The 23,333-nt window shown below is 34.5% G+C and overlaps 2 protein-coding genes across 2 annotated transcripts; both read left to right on the top strand.

Moving 5' to 3' along the window:
* Positions 1-5,606: 5,606 nt before the first annotated feature.
* On the top strand, positions 5,607-9,096 carry LOC114415946 (pyruvate decarboxylase 2-like). The gene is made up of 7 exons (XM_028380815.1): positions 5,607-6,008; positions 6,151-6,510; positions 6,879-7,042; positions 7,290-7,940; positions 8,032-8,149; positions 8,495-8,683; positions 8,773-9,096. Exons 1-7 carry the CDS (start codon positions 5,838-5,840, stop codon positions 8,941-8,943), a joined length of 1,824 nt encoding a protein of 607 aa, XP_028236616.1. The 5' UTR covers positions 5,607-5,837; the 3' UTR covers positions 8,944-9,096.
* Positions 9,097-20,490: 11,394 nt separating this feature from the next.
* On the top strand, positions 20,491-21,123 carry LOC114375925 (uncharacterized mitochondrial protein AtMg00810-like). The gene has a single exon (XM_028333828.1). The coding sequence runs from the start codon at positions 20,491-20,493 to the stop codon at positions 21,121-21,123; it is 633 nt and encodes a 210-aa protein (XP_028189629.1).
* The last annotated feature ends 2,210 nt before the right edge of the window (positions 21,124-23,333 follow it).

The following is a 23,333-nucleotide window of genomic DNA, read 5'->3' as shown; positions in this document are numbered from 1 at the left end:
GCCAATGGAGATATTCCATATGAGAGCTTAAGCTATGGTCAATTAATTTCTTATGTCTAAAAGGTAGCCTTAAAGATTTGTTAGGATGAAAAAATTCAGAGGCAATTAGCCAAAGAAAAGGCTCAAACAAAGAAAGATTTAGGTTCCTTCTACGAACAATTTGGTCTACCGGCCTGTCCAAAACAAAAGAAAAAACAAAATTCTAGAAAAGAAATCCATGAGAATAAACCAGTCAATAAAAAGAGATTTCCAAGAAGGAGATACTCACACAAACCCTCAACCAGTAGAGAAATGGAAAATCCTAGACAAAAGGCAAAATCAAAGATAACATGTTACAATTGTGGAAAACAAGGCCACATTAGTAAATATTGTAGACTAAAAAGAAGTTAAGAAACCTTAACTTAGAACCATCAATTGAAGAGCAAATAAACAATTTGCTTATCGAAACCTCGGAGGAAGAAGAAACAGAAACTTCATCCTCCGTACTTTCCGATGAAAACCTAAACTTAATTCAACAAGATGACCAACTATCGTCAACAGATGATGATGGACAAATCAATACTCTAACAAGAGAACAAGATCTCTTGTTTGAAGCAATCAATTCTACACCTAACCCCCAAGAAAAGAAGGTTTTTCTGGAAAAACTCAAAAAGACATTAGAGGTAAAACCCAGGCAAAAGGATTTTATTACAAATAATAAATTTTGATGTGAGTAACATATTCAAAAGATTAGAAAATTCTTCAACCAAACCAACGACAATCCAAGATCTCTAAACAGAGATAAACAATCTAAAAAGAGAAGTAAAAGAACTTCACCAACAACAAGAAATTCATCAGATCATTCTTTCTCAACTTGAGGAAGATAGTGATACTGAAAGCGTCAACAACAATGAAGAAAACCAACCAGAAAATTTAGAAGATGATATGTTTATGGGATTATTCAACAAGATTAAAATTCAAAAATTTTACATAAACATAAAAATAATTATTAATGATTTCGTTTTAGAAACGATGGCCCTATTTGACACAGGGGCTGATTCAAACTGTATCTTAGAAAGGTTAATTCCTACAAAATTCTTTGAGAAAACCTCAGAAAAATTAAGCACAACAAATGGCTCAAAATTAAAGATTAGTTTTAAATTATCAAATGCAATCATCGAAAATCAAGGTCTTGGGATTAACACAAACTTTCTTCTGGTAAAAAACCTTAAAAACAAAGTAATCTTAGGAACTCCCTTCATTAGAGCCTTGTTTCCCATTCAAATATCTAATGAAGGAATAACTACAAATTATTTAGGAAGAAAAGTTATATTTAATTTTTCTAATTAACCAATCTCCAGGAATATAAATCTTATAGAGAATAAAATTAACCAAATTAACTTCTTAAAGGAAGAAGTATCTTTTAATAATATTCAAATACAACTGGGAAAACCCCAAGTAAAAGAAAAAATTCAATCTTTATTAAGTCATATCGAATCTAATGTCTGTTCTGATTTGCCACATGCATTTTGGGATAGAAAGAATCATATTGTTGATCTCCCTTACTCCCTTATGAGAAAAACTTTAGGGAAAAACAAATTCCCACAAAAGCCAGGCCAATTCAAATGAATGAAGAACTTCTTCAATACTGTCAAAAGGAAATTCAGGATTTGCTTGATAAAGGTTTAATCCGAAAAAGCAAAAGTCCATGGTCCTGTGCGGCTTTTTATGTCAACAAACAATCAGAGCTTGAGCATGAAACACCCCGCTTAGTCATAAATTACAAACCACTAAATCAAGCATTACAATGGATTAGGTACCCTATTCCTAACAAAAAATATTTACTTAACAGATTAAATTCTGCAACAATATTTTCAAAATTTGATATGAAATCTGGATTTTGGCAAATCCAAATCCAAGAGTCAGATAGGTACAAAACAACGTTTATTGTATCTTTCGGGCAATATGAATGGAATGTAATGCCATTCGGACTGAAGAATGCCCCTTCAGAGTTTCAAAAAATTATGAATGATATTTTTAATCCTTATTCAAAATTTGTCATTGTCTACATAGATGATGTTTTAATCTTTTCCCAAAACATTGACCAACATTTCAAACATCTCCAGACTTTCATCCATATTATCAAACAAAATGGTTTGGAAGTCTCCAAATCAAAAATAAATCTCTTCCAAACTCAAATTCGATTCCTTGGTCACCATATATATCAAGGTACAATCATTCCAATAGAAAGGTCAATAGAGTTTGCTAGCAGATTTCCCAACCAAATCTTAGACAAAACCAGTTACAAAGATTCCTAGGTTGTTTAAATTGTGTAGGAGAATTTGTCCCCTATTTAAACAATATTGTCAAGCCGTCACATGACAGGCTGAAGAAAAATCCGTCTCCTTGGTCTGACCTCCATACAAAAATAGTTAAAGAAATCAAACTTAAGGTCCAATCCATAAAATGTTTGTATCTTCCTATTCCACAAGCATTTAAAATTGTCAAAACCGATGCATCAGACATAGGTTATGGTGGCATCCTCAAACAAAGAGTACATGGTCAAGATCATGTCATTGCATATACATTAAAACATTAGAATCCTGCACAATTAAAATATTCAACTGCTAAAAAAGAAGCTTTAGCAATTGTTTTGTGCATTTCCAAATTTCAATCGGATTTATTAAACCAAAACTTTTTAATCAGAGTTGATTGTAAATCAGCCAAATATATTTTACAAAAAGATGTTAAAAACCTTGTCTCAAAACAAATTTTTGCAAGATGGCAAACAATTTTAAGTGTCTTTGATTTTGACATAGAATATATAAAGGGCACCTCAAATTCTCTACCTGACTACCTCACACATGAATTTTTACAGAAAAATACTAATGCCTCCTAAGGTGTCCAGCTCCTCCGGGAGAGGAGGTAGAACAAGTAGTAAAGGAAAAGAAGTTCTCTTGGCTCTACCAGAGTCAGTAATCAAGAAAACAACCTCATCATCCTCTGGTTCACCTACCCAGACTGGGTCATCAACCTAGAAACCAAAATTTGAAGGGTCATTAACCCAAATAGCTATTGTCAAACCTGAGTCATCCACTCAGGAATCCCCCAAACCAGTAACAGCAAAATAGACTGTGGCTGACTATGCCTGGTCAATTCAAACTCTTCAGGCCTTAGAAGACATAGGCCTTACCAAAATCCCAAAATTAGCCAAGAAAACCTGTGCAAAAATGGCCTCAGAATCAGACGATGATTCTGAAATAGACCTCCAAAAACAAATCCAAAAGACCAAACAAACTAAGACAGTTTGTAACCAGAAAGAAAAACGAACGTTGGCTCAACAAGACCCAACACCACAACCCACCAACAACTATATTTCAAAAAACAAATTCTTTAATGTCCTACAAATGGAGCCAGAATATTGGGATAAGAATCCTTTCAAAGCAACTGCCAAAGTCTTCCCCCAAGGGTTTCATTATAGGCCAACAACCCTCAATAAAACTAGAAAATTCTATGAATTCATTCTAGTGGATACAAATTTAGTATCCATCAAACATTTCAAGGACTCAAAAGACCCGAGCCTAAACACCCACTCCACAATCCAAATCCTGAAAGTAATGCAGCCACGGCATTACGGAACCAATCTAAACCAACCCAAGAAGTTTTCTGCACTTTTTGACCCAACAAGATACACTTATTGGGATTACATTGACGCCTGGACCAATGTGTTTTGGCACCAAAATAATAAATTCAAGTATTCGTGGTTGATTTACTTCAAAAACAATATTGTTTACAATTTTCCAAACTGGTTTCTCCAATGGTGGAATTATTTTGGACCAATACCACAAATATTCCCAGAAGAAGTCCAATAGGGATTTCATCAGTTCAACAAATTATTCAACAACAAGGAATCAAGAATTCCAGCCGATTTAAAGTACTTTTTCAGCTTTGCTTTGTCATGGATCTTTTCATTTCAATACAGGTATGGGAAAACCGAAAACAACAAGCAATATCTGTCGTTACAAAGACATGCTTTTGTAAAATGGTGGTCACAATTTGATACCTCAAAGGCTGCTCCAGACCAAGTCAAGATCTAGTTCCAGAGCCACCCTGAATTCCTCAAACCTGTTGATCCAGAGACATCATTATTTCTGAATCAGAAATCTCAACTCGCGGCATTCTTGGCAAGCTCAAAATCCAAAGAAAGTCTTGCCCAGAACCTCAAGGAAGTTCTCTAGCTGCTTCAACAAGAAGAATAAGAAGAACCTTCAAAGAACCTTCAAAGAAGGAGGCCGAATCGTCAGAGGACATTGATGACCAACATGATGATCCTTTCTATCAGAATGAGGATGATTGTTTTGGCATCTCACTAGAAGATGATTAATTAGTTGTAATAATCAAGAGTTATTGTAACTAATTAATCCGGTAAAAGATCAATTTTTTGCCAACTTTGTAATAGTTCCGGTAGACATTACCGGCACTGTAGAAACAATAATCAATTGGTCTATTTAAAGGAGTCCTCGTTTCCTTTGTGAGTCACCCTTTAGATAGCCTTATTTTCAGGTTTTAGAGAGAGGCGTTCTGCATAGGAAAAAATCTTTGTAAGCTCTTCTTTCAATTTGAATAAACTTAAAGTTTCTTTTCACATGTCTTCTCTCTTTACCGATCCTGTGTGGCTCTGCCGCCGCTTCGGTTTCTTTGTTTGTGAAAACCTGGGATTTGTAAGCCGGTCTCCGGTGTGCCCTTGATACTTGTTTTTAAAAGTTTATATTTCGATTTCTGTTTTGTCATACTGCATTCTTACTTCCTATTTGTCCGTTTGATCCCTTTTCCACTGATCTATGGTATATATATATATATATATATATATATATATATATATATATATATATATATATATATATATATATATATATATATATGTTACTTAAAAATAAACTCACTTTAAATGATACTACCATTTTCTAACAGTTTTGGTTTTTTTTTCTCTCTTCTAAATTGAGAAATAAAATAAACTCATTATTTACTTATATTCCCTTAATATTTTGTTTGTTTTTAAATAATGAAACCATAACTTTAATTTTTCATTCTACCAAAAGTATCTGAATATATATTATATGATAATAATATTTTATTTTATCCGATTTAATTTAATTTAATTTTACTTTTCATCATCTATATCGATCGGAATAAAATTTCGAAAACAACTCAATTACGATAAGAGTACACAAGTTTAACCCTCCCATTAGATCCTTTCCTGCTTTTCTCAAGACTTAGTGCTTGACCCTCCCTTAAAACAAAAAAAAAAAATAATAATTAAAAGACCCTAATATTATATCATCTCACCATAAACGATCATGCATGTATAAAAATTATTCACTTTTATAATACCTTAAAAATAACATATACAAGAATTTTTTTTTATTAATTAAAAACTTTACCCTAAACAGTGAACACACTCAGAGAAACTAAACTAAAAATGAAAATCCCACCGAATCCTTAACACCCGAAAAGCCCCCATAATTATGTGTTTGAATTGAATTTGATTTTGTCACCTTTCACATGCTGTAAAGGAAAAATAGGAGAACATCACAACACAACAACCCCAAAGACCATTGCCCATTCCAAATGGCTCCAACATGCAAAACCCGAAAACCGCCCCTTGTAATGCCATACACCATCTTCTCTCCCCCTTGTCTAGTTCGTGCCACTATTCCACTCCACACAAATAAACCCTATAAATTCTCACTCTCCCTCTTTTCTCTCTCACACTAACACCAAACTCTCTGAAAACAAAACCTCATCATCATCTAACTCATTCACATTTTTCTCTATCATCTCGTTTCTACTGTTTCCTCATGGACACTAACATTGGATCTCTATCCCTCGACGCGTGCAAGCCTGCTAACAACGACGTCGGTTGTCCCCCGAACGGAGCCGTTTCAGCAATCAAACCCTCCGTCCCCGCAACCACGATGACGTCCTCGGATGCCACGCTAGGACGCCACCTAGCACGGAGACTCGTGCAGGTTAATCTTATTCATCAATATTAATTAATTGTTAGTTTATTAGTTTTTGTTAATAAAAAAAATTTAAATTTACTAAATGAATCTTAATTATAACTCAGTCATCAATCACTAATCTAATCTTATAACTGGTCATGCAATGCAGGTGGGGGTGACAGACGTCTTCTCCGTGCCGGGTGACTTTAACCTCACCCTCCTCGACCACCTCATCGCGGAGCCGCAGTTGAAAAACATAGGATGTTGTAACGAACTCAATGCCGGGTACGCTGCTGACGGCTACGCGCGGTGCAGGGGCGTGGGCGCGTGTGTCGTCACGTTTACTGTTGGAGGACTGAGTGTAATCAACGCGATTGCGGGCGCGTACAGCGAGAATCTTCCGCTGATCTGTATTGTGGGTGGGCCCAATACGAACGATTTTGGTACCAACAGAATCTTGCATCACACCATTGGATTGTCCGATTTCAGCCAGGAGCTCAGGTGCTTCCAAACAGTTACATGCTATCAGGTCAATATCTCAAATCTATGTTTATCTTTTTTTAATTGTTTTTATTAATTTTCCTTTTTTTAACCAATCAGCTTTTTAACCAGTAATCTTAATTTTATGTCACATCAATGAGTGTTAGAAGGATTATTTTAGTGTTTAAGGGTGTTTCTAAATCTGTTTTCTAATCCTATTCTATTAGAATAGTATTCTCTATAAAAATAATTGTATGTTTTGGTTTACTATTGTACGTGGAATGCGTGCCCTCAATATGAATGGTTTGCCAGTTTATAGTAGTATGTTTTGGTTTACTAGTGTCTGTTTGTTTCCATGAACACTGAAATAAAGACAATGCAATTTTCTTTTTAATTTTTGTGCATATGGTTTGATAGGCTGTGGTGAATAACATAGAAGATGCTCATGAATTGATTGATACTGCAATCTCAACCTGCCTGAAAGAAAGCAAGCCTGTGTACATAAGCATAAGTTGTAACTTGCCTGGCATTCCTCACCCCACATTCAGTCGCGAGCCGGTTCCATTTTCTCTGTCTCCAAGGTAAGATTTTGTATATAGTTTTTCTATTTAATTTTTATGTGATCTCTACGTGACACATAATCAAATATTATCAATTATTTGTCATGAATTGAAAATTTAGTATATGTGTCATACAAAGATTGATTGAAACCATAAACACAAAGTGGTCTCTCTCTGGGATGACTTTGTGAACAATCCAATCATGTGAAACTTTAATGATTGGTTTTATTTTTGTCACATTGATTCTATTTATTGGTGTTTTATGCAGATTGAGTAACAAGATGGGGTTGGAGGCTGCAGTGGAAGCAGCAGCAGAGTTCCTAAACAAGGCAGTGAAGCCTGTAATGGTTGGAGGTCCTAAACTAAGGGTGGCTAATGCATGTGATGCATTTGTTGAGCTTGCTGATGCATGTGGCTATCCATTTGCTGTGATGCCATCAGCCAAGGGACTAGTCCCGGAGCACAAACCCCACTTCATTGGCACATTCTGGGGTGCTGTGAGCACCGCATTCTGTGCTGAAATCGTCGAATCTGCTGATGCATACTTGTTTGCTGGCCCCATTTTCAATGACTACAGCTCTGTTGGGTACTCACTCCTCCTCAAGAAGGAGAAGGCCATCATCGTGCAGCCGGAGCGCGTTGTGATCTCCAATGGACCCGCATTCGGGTGTGTCCTCATGAAGGACTTCCTCAGGGAACTCGCAAAGCGTCTCAAGCACAACAACACTGCTTATGAAAATTACTCAAGGATTTTTGTCCCTGAGGGAAAGCCTGTGAAAGCTGAACCCAGAGAGCCTTTGAGGGTTAATGTTCTGTTTAAGCATATACAAGATATGCTGTCTGGCGAAACCGCGGTGATTGCTGAGACAGGGGACTCTTGGTTTAACTGCCAGAAGCTGAAGTTGCCAAAGGGGTGTGGGTAAGTACAATAGAGAGTGTGTTTTTTGGTGTGTCACTTTACTTTATGTAGTATTTTTTTTTTCAGTTTTGAAGAAAAGATATGTTGACAGGTATGAGTTCCAAATGCAATATGGTTCAATTGGTTGGTCTGTTGGTGCTACACTTGGTTATGCTCAGGCGGTTCCTGAGAAGCGAGTGATTTCTTGCATTGGTGATGGAAGCTTTCAGGTTTGTCTTGCATATATAACTACTTAAGCATGATTTCAATCATAAAGAAAATTTTTTTTATTTAGATATACTCAAATAATTTTCCAAATTTTAACCAACCCGAGTCTAATAGAAGAGACTAGTCCCCACAATGTGACTATGATTTGAATTCCTATTGGAAGAAGGGTCTACATTTAGTATCTTCATTATACTTTGAATAGGATTGCCTAAGAAGAATATCTATAGGAAATATAAATAAAAAAGGAAATTTAATGTTAAATTCTAGTTGATGCATTTTTTTTTCCTTTACCCAACAGTTTTTGAACTGTTATGGTGTTTTTATCTTGCTTTTTAAATTCTGTGTAGGTGACAGCTCAGGATGTGTCCACAATGCTGCGAAATGAGCAGAAGACCATCATCTTCCTGATAAACAATGGTGGATACACCATTGAAGTTGAAATTCATGATGGGCCATACAATGTGATTAAGAACTGGAACTACACTGGCTTGGTTGATGCAATCCACAATGGTGAAGGAAAATGCTGGACCACTAAGGTGAGATTCTTAACATAGTACTTACACATTATTCTGAAAAATTCATAGCTGTTAATTAATATAATTATTTTATGCATGCTTTATTTCAGGTTACATGTGAAGAGGAGCTTGTTGAGGCAATTCAGACAGCAACAGGTGACAAGAAAGATTGCTTGTGCTTCATTGAAGTGATTGTTCACAAGGATGACACAAGCAAAGAATTGCTTGAATGGGGCTCAAGGGTTTGTGCTGCTAACGGTCGTCCTCCCAATCCTCAGTGAATTTCAAACACTTAATTGAGCCATGCCATTACAAATTTGCTGGAGTTTCTCCATATTTCAAACACTTACTCTTGCTTATAGAAAAAAGAAAATAGAACAATTTAATTTCATGTTTTATTTAACAGAGACAATAACTACCATGAGATTTACTTATATTTATTTTTAAATAAAATTGAGTTTTTTAATTAGCTTTCACATACGGTGATTAATTTTAAATAATATTAAAATTTAAAGAAATATAATTGTGTAAATAAATAAAAAAAATACAGTAAGAGTAACTGTACATGTCTTAGTTATTTTTTATAACTAAATTTGTGTTTTCATAATGATTAATTTTATGATTATTGTGATATATTATACATTTTTTTCTTATATAATATAATTTTATTTGAATTAATTTTAATATTATTTTTTTTAGCAATTTTATGTTTCAAATAATAAGTAACATAATAAACTATTCATTTAAAATTGTGAACTTTATGATCCTTATTTATTTAATTCTAATAATTATACTTCTATTCCTTAAAATTGTAATTCCACCCCCCGGACATAACATGGTTGGACTACTAAGTTGAAAAAGGATCATATTTTATTGCAAGATGCTGGTCAAATGGCTTTTAAATAAATATTGATACGAGGGTCTGCAACATTTGTGAGCACTGACATTAACAGATGTTTCACATCTTAGACCAACCAAATTAATAAAATAAAGAAACATTGGTTGTTTGTTTGTAACTCGTAGCCGTACATAAAGATGAATTTCTTTTTGACAGAATGGATTTCTATATATCGGGTAAGGATACAATACTCTATTTGCGGAGGAAAAAATGAATGGGCAGTAGCTGGTAATCTGGTATTAGTTTTGGTTGTCTGTGGGCGAAAAGTAAGAGAAATTAAACTTGCTATAAAAATTAATTCGACTTGTTTAGTAAAATAATATGCAATATTACTATTTAAACATTAAATAGTTGATATTACATTTGCTATATTATATATATATATATATATATATATATATATATATATATATATATATATATAAAACTTTTGTCTCTTATTTATTTATTTATTTATTATTATATATAGACACATATCTTGAAAATATTTCTCTCAAATAGAAAAATCAACAAATGTTATGCTACTTTTATAGTAAAAAATACTTTCTAACATGTGAGATTTGAAGAGTAACTTATTTATATTTCACTTTTTGTGTCAATAAGGGCAAAAACATCAAAAGGGGACAGTTTTACAAATTATTTACCAAAAAGGGTCTCTTTTACAATTATTTCCAAAGGGGTCTGTTTTTTTATTGCAAAGCGCCCCCCAGACAGGCGCCTCCACTGTCCACGTGACGCGTGGCACAGCAGGTAGCGCCCTTGACGCGGGCGCCTTTGATAGCGCCCAGGGGTCAGGCACTACTGGTGGCGCCCCTGCTGCAGGCGCTACGGCTAGCACAGGGCAGCCCCCCCCCCCCCCCCCCCCCCCCTCCTTCCCACACCCCCCCAGTCTCTTCTTCCCACACCCCCAGCCCCTTCCCACACCCCCCCCAGCCTCTTCTTCTCACACCCCCAGTCTCTTCCCACACCCCCCACCCCCCACCCCAAAATTTTATATTTTTTATATTGTTTATCAAAAATTTAAATTTTGTTTCATCTTTGTTATTAGTATTATTTGTTATTTTTTTATATTCCCACACCCCCCACCCCAAAATTTCAATAAGATTATTTTTTATATACTCTAAATTGTATATTTTTTAATTTGTTTATAAAAAATTTAAATTTTTTTCATTTTAATTATTAGTATTATTTGTTATTTTTTTATATTTTATTATTCTCTCTTTTTGAAGTATATATAAGTACATTTTCAATAAAATACATTTTCACCTAAAATACATTTTGAAATCCTAAAATGTTTTAAAATGCTTTTTGATTTGGTCAAATCTTTTTTTATTTGGCCATTAAATTACGTTAGAGATCACTTTTGGTTTATGTGTCATTAACATTATGGTTATTTATTTTTATTTATTTTAAAAGCATTGCACAATAAGATTGAAACGTTGAAGTGACAATAATATAAAATTAACATGAAAAAAAATCATACAAAGTACATGACAATATGAAACACATGAAAAAAAATAATACAAAGTACATGAAAATGTTAAACCATGCGAAAAAAATGTAAACTCATTATTAATCAATCATCACTATGTCTGTGATGCCGCGACGAAGTCCCACATGGCCGGTCCCAATTTCTAGCTGCCCTATCAGGATTTCTTCTTCTAGGATTCGCCCTTTCATCCACTTGGTCAGCCTCGGCAGAGAAATCATGACGTAAATCGACCCCTAATAAGTCGTCCATGTCGGGTATATCTCCAGGTACATTCCACGGACCAGCAAGTGGGGCATTTGGGGTCGATACTTGACCACTTTGGGTAAATGAAGGAGTTTCTGTTGAAGAAGGAGAGGACCCAAATATGCCTGCAAAACTATACCATGGTTGAAAATCATGTGGGTATGAATACATCGGCGACATCTGAGACGGTTCTTGGGTGAATGTCGGCGGTGTGTAATACATTCCATGTTGTCGTTTTGGCATCGGAGGCAAACTATATGTTGTTGCATCAACAGTTTCCTGACGTCGCGCTAAGCCTCGAGTCTCCACACTTTGCCGTAGTATATTAAACTGTTGATGTTCAAATTGTGGCTGAGAAGGGGGAGCATCTTCATGTGCCTCAAGTATCCTATCCTCTTCCTTAGACAAAAGAGTGATCTTCTCGATACATGGCAGTAAATCGTCAAAAGTACAAACCCTTCTCCCAATAGGAGACACCATAAAATGTAGTGTTTCGGCGATTTCACCCTGCATAGAAAATAAATGAATAGTTATTAAAATAATCTTAAATAAGCGCAACATTCTTTTCTAAATTATAATGGACAATGTATACCAATAGTCCTCTTCTTGCATGTTTTGGGTCAACATAAACTTTTGTTTTACGCCTGTACCACCTCATATATTCAGAGTTCAGACTGAGGGTCCCTGTTTGTGGCGGCGTCTGCTCTACTCTCCTTTCATAGCGACTATTCCATTCATTAAGCGCGGGTTGCATTAGTCGCATCCAATTTTTTCCTTCCTTTCCCTTTAATGTCAAGTCATGTATGTTGTTGGGTTGCATTACTGGTCCCGGAATAGGTTGTTGCATTCCAAATTGTCTCATGACTCTATCCGGCTGGTGCCATTCCACTTTTTGAAAACAAATAAGTGATATGATACATGTCCATAATACAGACCCAAAAAAACAAACTTGACTCAAATTCATTTCCACATGTCCAGCATAAGGGACCCATACAAACTGCATATAAAAGTTAAATTTAATAAATTAATTAAGAAATACAACATCATTTAATAAACAAACATCAAAATTGTTACCTCGTCGCGTTTCATGACATCTAATTTACAACGAATCTCAATTAAATTATCATTGCCTATGTGATGCAATTCACCTCCCAACCATCTTCACAAAAAATTAAATAACAAAATAAAATGTTACATAGAATAATGATTAACATCAACCAAACATGTTTATTAATAATGAATTCAAAATAGTAAAGGGAAGTATACCTGTAACCAAGTGGCGCGTTTTGTTGTTGTGGAGGAATAACTGAGGGGGCTAATGTTGGGCATCGTTCCGATGCCCATAATTGAATCAAGAGAGTGAAACCGCCTATTGATTTTGCATTATAGTCTGTTGCGATGCACATCTCTCTATAAAGGTTATCCAAAACAGCAGCTCCCCATGCATAACTGTTGCACTCTCTAAGGTCTCTCAGAAACTGCAAATATTTCAAATGCACCCGTTTGCTGCTTTTGTCAACAAACATTATCCCTCCTATGAATCGTAAGATCCAAGCACGAGCAAATCTTTCAAGGCCTTCTTGGTTGCCTGTAAAATCATGAATATTTGCAAAATGAGAAGGCAACCAACTCAATTTAATTGAGTTCCCATCAATTGCAGCATCGTCAGGCATGACACCCAATAATTCATGAAACAACTCAAACCAGTCAATATTTGTATTTCCAATTAATGGTCTTCCATCCACAGGAATACCAAGTAGCACAGAAACATCTTGAAGTGTAATAGTTGCCTCTCCACACTTCAAATGAAATGTATGCGTTTCTGGCCTCCACCTTTCAATAAAAGCATTCACCAATGCTCTATTCACTTTCAACTGTGCCAATTTCATTATCGGGTACAAACCCGAAATTTGTAATAGAGGAATAATTTCTTCGGGCGGTGCTTCTCTATGATTGTACAGTGGTGTGGCTCGTCGAATTTTTAACGTCCTATCATTAGCACCATTCCAAATATGTTGGGATACATGATTTTTTTGCATCCACAATAAATCATCCTCTAATGGTCCAGATGCCATGTCATAATGATGAGAAGATGACGAACTAGCCATATTAAAACTCCTGTATAGAAAGAAAAAAAAATTAATAGTCACACATATCATAAATAATAAATAAAGTCAAGTACGTACGCGTAATTTAAATTTTAGAAACGAGCACATAATTTAAATTTTAGAAACGAGCACGTAATTTAAATTTTAGAAACGAACACGTAATTTAAATTTTAGAAACAAACTCGTAATTTAAATTTTCTTCACATTGAGGAATTTTTTTACTTAATTTTCAGAAAAAATATATATTTTTTTTCTCCATTTCAACAATTTCAAAAAACATATATATATATATATATATATATATATATATATATATATATATATATATATATATAATAAAAAATAATTTCTACACATTGAGAAATTTTTTTTCTTCATTTTCAGAAAATATATATATTTTTGTTTCTCCATTTCAACAATTTCAAAAAACATATATATATATATATATATATATATATATATATATATATATATATATATATATATATATATATATATATAATAAAAAATAATTTCTACACATTGAGAAAATTTTTTTCTTCATTTTCAGAAAATATATATATATTTTTGGTCAATTTCAGCAATTTCAATATATATATATATATAATAAAAAATAATTTCTTCACATTGAGGATTTTTTTTCTCAACTTTCAGAAAATATATATATTTTTTTCCTCAATTTCACCAATTTCAGAAAATAATATAAGAACACGTATATATATATTTTTTATATATAATAATAATATGCCTTTTTTTTAAATACGCCTAATAACAATATTACAGTAATATTTATTATGAATCTTAATTAAATTTATATTCTAAAAATTAAACAACCGTAACACAAATAAACAATTTGTTATATAATTAATAAAAAATAACTAAAATAATAAAAAAAATTAAACTAACAGCAAAAATATATAAAGATAAAAAAATAAACTTGTTGTGTTGTGAGTTAATATAATTTTCTTGTACACAAGATGACAACCTGCAAAAAAAAACATACAAATAATAAAATATAACAATTTATAAAAAATAAATAAATTTGAAACAATTAAAAAAATAACATACCTTGCTGGGGAGAAGGGAAACAAAAATGGACTGTTGGGAGGGGGGGGGGGGGGGAACAAGCCTGGGACAAAGGAGAGCTTGGGGGAGAAGGAGGGAGTAGGGTGAGGGGGGGACCAAGAGGGGGTGGGGTGGGGTGGGGGGGGGACCCTTTATCGGGATGGAGGAGGGGGTGGGGGGGTCGCGCTTGGACCCTAGGCGCCTGGTGCAGGGGCACCACCAGTCGCGTCCAGTGGCAGGGCGCTATCAGACGCGCCTGCGTCAGGGGCGCTACCCTGTTGTTCCCTCGTGTGCCGCGCCTGTGCCACGCGTCACGTGCACAGTGGAGGCGCCTGTCTGGGGGCGCTTTGCAATAAAAAAAACATACCCCCCCCCCCCCAGAAATAATTGCAAAAAGCCCCTTTTTGGTAAATAATTTGTAAAACTGCCCCCTTTTGGTGTTTTTGCCGTCAATAAGTGTAACATCCGATAGGATGCTATCTTAACTTGTATGCAGATTTGAAGGACATGGAAACTTTGAATTTAAATAAATAAAATTAAGCAAAAATAAAGCATAAATATATAATAGAACACATTACAAACTCTTAGCAATAGGTTTCGTACACCAAATAAGAAAGATAAATAAAACTAAACACTAGCTTTGTATAGTCGAAGGTAACTAACTTAAACATCTCTTCTACAAGCGACTCCAAGATTTTCGTCAAAGATGTCCACTAACTTAACCCGAAAATATGTAAACTTAAAAGAACGTTATTGACTATTATTTGAATGATCCTTTTATTAACTCTCCCAGTCTCACTTATTAGTAAGCTTCTAGGAACTAGTTTTACTTAATTATCACTAGTCCATGTTGTCTAACTTATGTCTCACTCTTCTCTAACTCATACCTTCGTATGTTCATTCTAACATCTATTACCCAAATATAATGTTATCTCTATTTCACTGTAATGTTCTTTATTCTTTTCTTTCTTAGAGTTATGGTAATGCCAAAGTTCACTAGTACCTTAAGTATTTAGAACCTCAAACACAAACCTTGACCCTTCATTTGGAAATTACTTACCTATCACATTGGATAACATGCCATACCTTTTTTCTTTAAACTTTCATACTTGCCGAACTGGGGCTCACATAACCTTTGTATCGGATATAACCCTCACTTACCCTCCTTTGGATAGTACATAACACAAACATCCTCATCTAATGTATATGCATACTTGGCATATTTCACCTAGCAATTAATGATAACTTTTAAATATGAGTTATTTTTTATAATAAAAATATATTGAAATATCTTTAAAAATATTTATTTATCAGTTATTTTTGCCTTAAATGTTAGGAATTGATAAATATTTTTGGCATCAAGTCCAAATCCACTCCAACAACTATAAAAAGGGAGTCAAGTCCAAGTCCACTCCAACAATAATAAAAAGGAAGTCAGGCCCAAGAGAAAAAACATACCAAGTCTCAGAGTACTCTAATACACACCTAAAGTCTGAGAACTCTCCCTTAGGGAATTCTTTCTTCTCTCTCATCATTTTCTATTTCCTTTTTCCATTCTTTCTCTTCCATCAGTTTCTAAACTCCTTTTCAAGTGTAAGACCCCTTATGGTTATGAGAGGCTAAACCCATAGTTAGGGTTTAACAGGTCTAAAAAGCCAAAAGATGTATTGTATACTTCATATCTATCAATACAAACAGGTATTTTTTTTTCCTATTATCCTTTCTTACTTTTAATTTCATGCATTATTTATCCTTGCATCATCTTTGGGGGTTAGGTGCTCGACAAAGGATAATCCTTAATAGAAATACAAGGAAGGTCTTGCATGCATCTGTTTTAGAAATTAGTCGTTCAACAAAGGGTAATTTCTAATAGAACTAAAAGGAAGAGGTATCTTAATAAAATCATTGTTAGGCATAGAGTGAGTGTATTATGCTCATGCATCAAAGCAAACATCTAGAATTAGAACTTCATGCATTTTATCTATTGACTATTTGCAAAGACATTGAGAGATAGATAGGTAAAATAGGCTTATCATCGTGAGACATCAGGGGCAAGTATTCTAATAGATGTGGGTAAGATAAATTCACCTGATTGATAGAGAAAAATCATAAATAATACATCTTAGGTAAATAAGGCATGCTAGGTCCTAACATTCTCATCCCATTGAATTCTCTTTTATATCTTTCGTCTCTTTTTATCTATTATTTCAGTTATTGTTTCTTTTAAACTCATCTTTTCTTTTACCTTATCTCATCTTTTCTCCTATAAATTGGAAATTATTCAACACAAGTACAAAACAAAGTCCCCGTGGAAATTGACACTCAGACTTCTGAGTCGTTATTATTTGGACATTTGGTACACTTGTCAAACCGTTAACAATTAGACATGTATATCATTTAATACCCAACAAGGCAACCTACATGTCTCAGGCAACGTTTGAGATTTTGTGAATTAGATTGGTCTTGAACCTTGGAAGAATCGCTTCTGTTATTTCCTTGTCTTGACTAAATCATAATATGGATGCTTGCTGTCTCAATGGAGAATCTGAATTTCAATTGTTGCTTGTTCATTTGGATCTTTATTGAGCATTTAGTAGTAACATGAATTAAATGATAGTATTTTGTAGTCTGGGACAATCACTACAGCTGAATGTTAATTTCATTATTACTTTACACATTCAATCAATCTATTTTTATTATTTCTTCAGCAATACTCTTCTTATAATTGACCACTAAGATAGATCTTTTGAGAACAATCCTGGTGGCACCTTGTATTGTTTGAACAATTTTTTTACAATTTTAACTTGTTAAGAAACTGCTTTTGGATTGCACGTGGATCTATATTTTTCACTTTTTCTGTTTTTGAATAAGTCTCTTGCAACTGTTAGAGAGTTGTTCCTAAACTTTAGGAGAAAGTAATTATGATTTATCTAAGTTAGTTTTTTTTTTCTTCTGTTTTTTGCTGCTATTATAAATGTATTACATTGGCAACTGAATAATATATTCCCCCAATTTGTTTCCCTTCAAATTATATATTCTTCAATATTTTATTTCTCTGTTTTTCTACTGCATTTATTCTCTAAAAACCAACAATTGGTATCAGAGCTATCTTCTTACGAGACCTGTGAAATGGAAGGTGAAGGAAATTACTCTCAAGTCGCTCTTCCACTCTTTGATGGCGAAGGTTATGACCTATGGTTAGTGAGAATGTAGTCTTATCTAGAGGGACTAGATTTATGGGATGCTGTGGAAGAGAATTACGTTGTTCAATCGCTGCCTGAAAATCCCACCATGGCCCAAACAAAAAATCACAAAGAAGGAAAAACGAGGAAGGCAAAGGTGAAGTCATGCTTGTTTGTTGGTGTTTCAAAAATGATCCAGACCAGAATCATGACTCTCAAATCACCCAAAAAAATTTGGGAATTTTTGAAGGAAGAATATGCAGGGGACGAAAAAATATGAGGTATGTAGGTACTTAATTTAAGGAGGGAATTTGAGCTGCAAAGAATGAAAGAATCTGAGACAATCAAAGAATACTAAAACAAATTGTTGAGTATTGCCAACAAGATAAAGTTGTTGGGAAGTGATTTTGCTGATTCCAGAATTGTCGAGAAAATTCTGGTAACAGTGCCGGAAAAGTACGAAGCATTTATTGCTTCATTGGAGAACACAAAGGATCTGTCCAAGATCACTTTGGCAGAAGTGATACATGCCTTACAAGCCCAAGAGCAACGAAGATTGATGAGGCAAGAACATTCTATTGAAGGTGCTCTACCAGCGAAGAGCTAACAAGCTGGAACTTGGAAAAGGAAAAACTACAAGAAGAATCATCCAACCAAAAATGAAAGCAATGCAAATAATTACAACAAAGGAAATGGTAAAAAGAAAAGTTACCCACCTTGTCAGCATTGCGGCAAAATAGGTCACCCTCCATTCAGATGTTGGAAGAGACAAGATGCAAAATGCAATAAGTGCAACCAAATGGGGCATGAAGCTGTGATTTGCCACAATAAAAATCATCAAGGTGAAGGAGCTCAGACTGCTAATCAAGAGGAGGAAGATCAACTGTTTGTGGCCACTTGTTACTTGAGTAATGAATCTAGTGAAAGTTGGTTGATTGATAGTGGTTGTACCAACCATATGACTTTTGACAAAGCACTCTTCAGAGATTTGAGACCAACCAATATCACCAAAGTCAGAATTGGAAATGGCGATTCTATCTCAGTCAAAGGAAAGGGGACAGTTGCAATCATAAGCTATGTTGGCACAAAGCTTATTCTTGACGTTCTCTTCGTTCCTGAAATTGACCAAAGTTTGCTAAGTGTTGGTCAATTGATTGATAAAGGATTTAAAGTTATTTTTGAAGACAAATATTGCTTGATAAAAGATGCAGTTGGTCAAGATATTTTCAAGGTGAAAATGAAAGGGAAAAGTTTTACTCTAAATCCATTGGAGGAGGAGCAAGATGTTTTCTCGCTCAAGGAATATCTCTTAGAAATCTGGCACAAGAGGCTTGGGCATTATCATCGACAAGGGTTGCAGCAATTAACTAAAAAAGGGTTGGCACTTGATGTTCCTGAGCTTAATGATCGAATTTCAATTTGCAAGGCTTGTCAATTTGGAAAGCAAAACAAAAAACCTTTTCCAAAGGAAACATGGAGAGCGTCAAGAAAGTTGCAATTGATTCACACAGATGTTGTAGGGCCACAAAGGACTCCTTCATTAAAAGGTAATATTTACTACATTATATTTGTTGATGACTTCACCAGAATGTGTTGGATTTTTTTCTTCAAGTACAAATCAGAGGTGGCTGAAATTTTTTGGAAGTTTAAAGTCAAGGTTGGTAATGAAAGTGGTCTAAAAATTCAAATTCTGAGGTCAGACAATGGAGCATAGTACACGTCTTAAAAATCCAATCTAATTTGTGAAGATTCAGGCATTGAACATCAACTCACGAATCCCTATACTCCACAAAAAAATGGAGTTAGTGAGAGAAGAAATTGATATATACTAGAGATGACAAGATGCATGCTATATGAGAAGAATTTGCCAAAGAAGTTCTAGGCGGAGGCAGCAAATACATATGTTTTTCTTCAAAATAGACTTCCCACAAAGGCATTGATGAATCAAACACCATTTGAGGCCTGGTATGGTTACAAACCATCATTGAAATTTCTTAAAATATTTGGTTGTTTGTGTTTTACTCATGTTCTAGCCAGCAAGAGAGATAAGCTGGATAAAAGAGCATCACCAAACATCTTTATAGGCTACAATACAACAAGCAAAGCCCATAAAATCTTCCAACCACAAACTGGAAAATTTGTTGTTAGTAGGGATGTGCACTTTGCAGAAGATGAAGAATGGAGTTGGGATGATCCAAAGATGATAAATCATGCTTCTGAACATCTAAACTTGAAATTTCCTGCACCAAGTTCCGAAATTGAAGGCTGGTAGAATGAGTTAGTTGATGATATTCCTATTAGAGGTACTAGACTGCTTTCTGATAACTATGACAGATGTAAAATTGTTGTATGTGAGCCTAAAAATTATGAAGAAGCCAAGAAAAATCAAGTTTGGGTTGTTACAATGAAGGACGACCTATCAATGATAGAGAAAAACCAAACTTGGCATCTTGTAGAAAGACCTCAAGATAGAAATGTGATTGGAGTCAAATGGGTATACAAAACAAAGCTTAATGTCGATGGTTCTATCAATAAACATAAGGCAAGACTCGTTGTGAAGGGCTACGCTCAAGTTTTTGGAGTAGATTACTCAGAAACATTTGTTCTAGTTGCTCGGTTAGACACCATCAGGTTGTTGCTTGCTGTGGCTGCTTAAAAGAATTGGAGAATTTATCAACTTGACATTAAATCAACATTTTTAAATGGCTTCCTACAAGAAGAAATTTATGTTGAGCAACCTCAAGGTTTTATAAAGGATGGAGAAGAAAATAAAGTTTATCTTCTCAAGAAAGCTCTTTATGGGCTTAAACAAGCTCCAAGAGCATGGAACAACAGAATAAATGAGCATTTTGCTGAACTTGGGGTTCTCTAAAAGTCTGTTAGAGTCAACATTATATGTCAAAATAGATGGAGCTGATATTCTTATCATTTCACTGTATGTGGATGATCTTTTTGTGACAGGTAACAACTTAAGTCTTGTGGAGAAGTTCAAGAAAGAGATGATGGTGGTGTTTGAGATGACAGATCTTGGTTTAATGATGTTCTTTCTTGGAATGGAAATTAAACAAGGAGGAGTCTTTGTTTGCCAAAAGAAGTATGCCAAAGAGATTTTAAAGAAGTTTAAACTTGAAGAATGCAAAGAAATGAACACTCCAATGAATCAAAAGGAAAGGCTTTACAAGGAAGATGGAACTGAGAAGATAGATCAAGCATACTTCAGAAGCATGATTGGATGTTTGTTGTACCTTTCAGTGACTCGGCCTGACATCCTAAATGTTGTAAGCATTTTGTCTCGGTTTATGCATTGTGCAAGTGAAATGCATCTCAAGGCTGCAAAAAGGGTGATTAGATATGTTAAAGGAACTTGTAATTTTGGCATCAAGTACAAGAAAACTGAAAAGTTCAAGCTGATAGGCTTCTCTGGCAGTGAATGGGGTGGTTCAATTGATGATATGAGAAGTACTTCAGGGTAAGTTTCAGCTTTGGATCAGGTGTCTTCTCATGGAGCTCGAAAAACAATAGAATGTTGCTCAATGTACAACAGAAGCTGAATTTGTTGCTGCTGCAACAGCTGTCAATCAAGCTTTGTGGCTGAAATTTTTTTTGATTGATTTTAACATGGAGCAGAATGATAGCCCAAATATGTTTGTTGACAACAAAGCTTCCATAGCTATTTCCCATAATCCTGTCTTTCATGGGAAAACTAAGCATTTTAATATCAAGTTGTTCTTTGTAAGAGAAGTACAGAAAAGTGGAGTTGTTAGTCTTGTCTACTGCAAAACAGAGAACCAGGTTGCAGATTTGTTTACCAAGCCATTGCCAGTTAGCAAGTTTGAGTTTCTCAGACAGAAGTTAGGACTTTGCAAATCTTAAAGCAAGGAGAAGTGTTAAGAAACTGCTTTTGGACTGCACGTGGATCATTATTTTTCACTTTTTCTGTTTTTGAATAAGTCTATTGCAACTACTAGAGAGTTGTTCCTAAAATTTAGGAGAAAGTAATTATGATTTATCTAAGTTAGTTTTTTTCTGTTTTCTGCAGCTATTATAAATGTATTACATTGGCAGCTGAATAATATATTCCCCCAATTTGTTTTCCTTCAAATTATATATTGTTCAATATTTTATTTCTCTGTTTTTCTACTGCATTTATTCTCTAAAAACCAACATAACTTTTGGCTATGTTTACTTAATTGCATAAACAAAGCTCAAGCTATCAGCAAGATTGATAAATAACTTCCTACCTCAACCTCTTTGCACCTTCTTAAAATGCACACCTCTTGTTTTTCTTTTATTTTATTTTTATGGTTTTTTTCCTTTTACCTTGCTACTACGTACAGTGGCAAAGTACTTTTCTTTGGGTTAATTGTCTTAGATGTAACTTTCTTCTTCTTCATCTTCTTTAAAACTCTGCTAAATCTTTCTCGCTTTGGGAATGTAGCCTTCAAACTTCAAGCACTAAATGTTCCTTTCTCCATAACTTCTTTTTTTAAGAGTTACTTGATCTCTATCTAGAGGGACATTACAATAATGAAATATCTTTATTAGTGGTATGCCATAGGACATGCTAATAGACTTTTTTCTTGCACATACAACAATGATCATGTATGAATGACGTGCATCAAATTTAACTTTCTTTGAAGTAAAAAATAGAACAGTACAACATTTTAACTCCTAGGTCTATTTCCAGATATCTTCCCTTGGGTGCAAGTATGTGCATATCCAATCAATGTAATAACTTTCAAACGAAATTGGGGTCTTTAGCCTTGTTGCTTATTCTTTTTCTTTTTCTTTTCTTTTTCTGTGGTTTGAAAAGGCCGGTCTTCAACATGTCTACCTTGTTAGGTTGTATTTTGTATCTGAATCTTGATAGGAGATGCTAGTGACTCCAAGTTGATTCGGCCACTCATCATAGAAGGAGAGTAAAACAAGCCAAAATCACTATCACAAAACCCTGTATGCTTGAACTCATTTGAAGGCCCTGTAAGCTTGAACTCATTTGAAGGAGAATAAAACAAGCCAAAATCAAGTGTACCTAAGGTAACAAAAAAATTTATTTTCTTCCTTCATATGAGTAGGGATGAGAGACTCCATAAAGCGGCAAACAACATCAACCACATACATAATATCTAGCCTTGTACATATTAAGTACCTCAAGTTACCTGCAAGACTCTTTAACGAATTAGGATCTTCTTTATTTCCACCATCAAGCCTTGACAATATCAAGTTACCTTCCATCGGTGTGTTCAGAAAGTTGCAATCAAACTTTTGAAATTTCTTTAACACCTTTCCATAGCTCTCTTGAGAAACAAAAATGTCATTCTCCATTTGCTTCATTTCTAGTCCCAAGTAGTAGTCCATAAGCCCTATATCTATGTCATCTCAAATTAACAAGACATAACCTTGAAATCTTCAAACAAATTCGATTATCGTCAATAGAGATAAGATCATCCACATTAAGAAAACAAGAAAAATATCTCCATTATCAAATTTTTTAACATAAAGAGCATTTTCATGTTGTCAATGAGCAAACCTATTATCTTGAAACTATTTGTCAATGCAACTATTCCATGCCCTTGGTTCTTGCTTTAGGTCATACAACGTCTTCTTCAATTTCAATATCTTCTCTTCTTTTCCTTTGAATACGAAACCCATTGGTTGTTCAACATAGACAACTTCATCAAGA

Source organism: Glycine soja, chromosome 1, assembly GCF_004193775.1.
Source record: "Glycine soja cultivar W05 chromosome 1, ASM419377v2, whole genome shotgun sequence".
NCBI lineage: Eukaryota > Viridiplantae > Streptophyta > Magnoliopsida > Fabales > Fabaceae > Glycine > Glycine soja.
The sequence above is the reverse complement of the archived record's forward strand: the minus strand, read 5'-3'. Positions and strand labels throughout refer to the sequence as shown.

Coding starts and splice junctions, on each gene's coding strand:
- LOC114415946 (XM_028380815.1), top strand. CDS start 5,838: ATGGACACTAACATTGGATCTCTATCCCTCGACGCGTGCAAGCCTGCT. Junction 7,941..8,031: donor AAGTTGCCAAAGGGGTGTGG/GTAAGTACAATA, acceptor ATATGTTGACAG/GTATGAGTTCCAAATGCAAT. Junction 8,150..8,494: donor TTGGTGATGGAAGCTTTCAG/GTTTGTCTTGCA, acceptor AATTCTGTGTAG/GTGACAGCTCAGGATGTGTC.
- LOC114375925 (XM_028333828.1), top strand. CDS start 20,491: ATGAGCATTTTGCTGAACTTGGGGTTCTCTAAAAGTCTGTTAGAGTCA.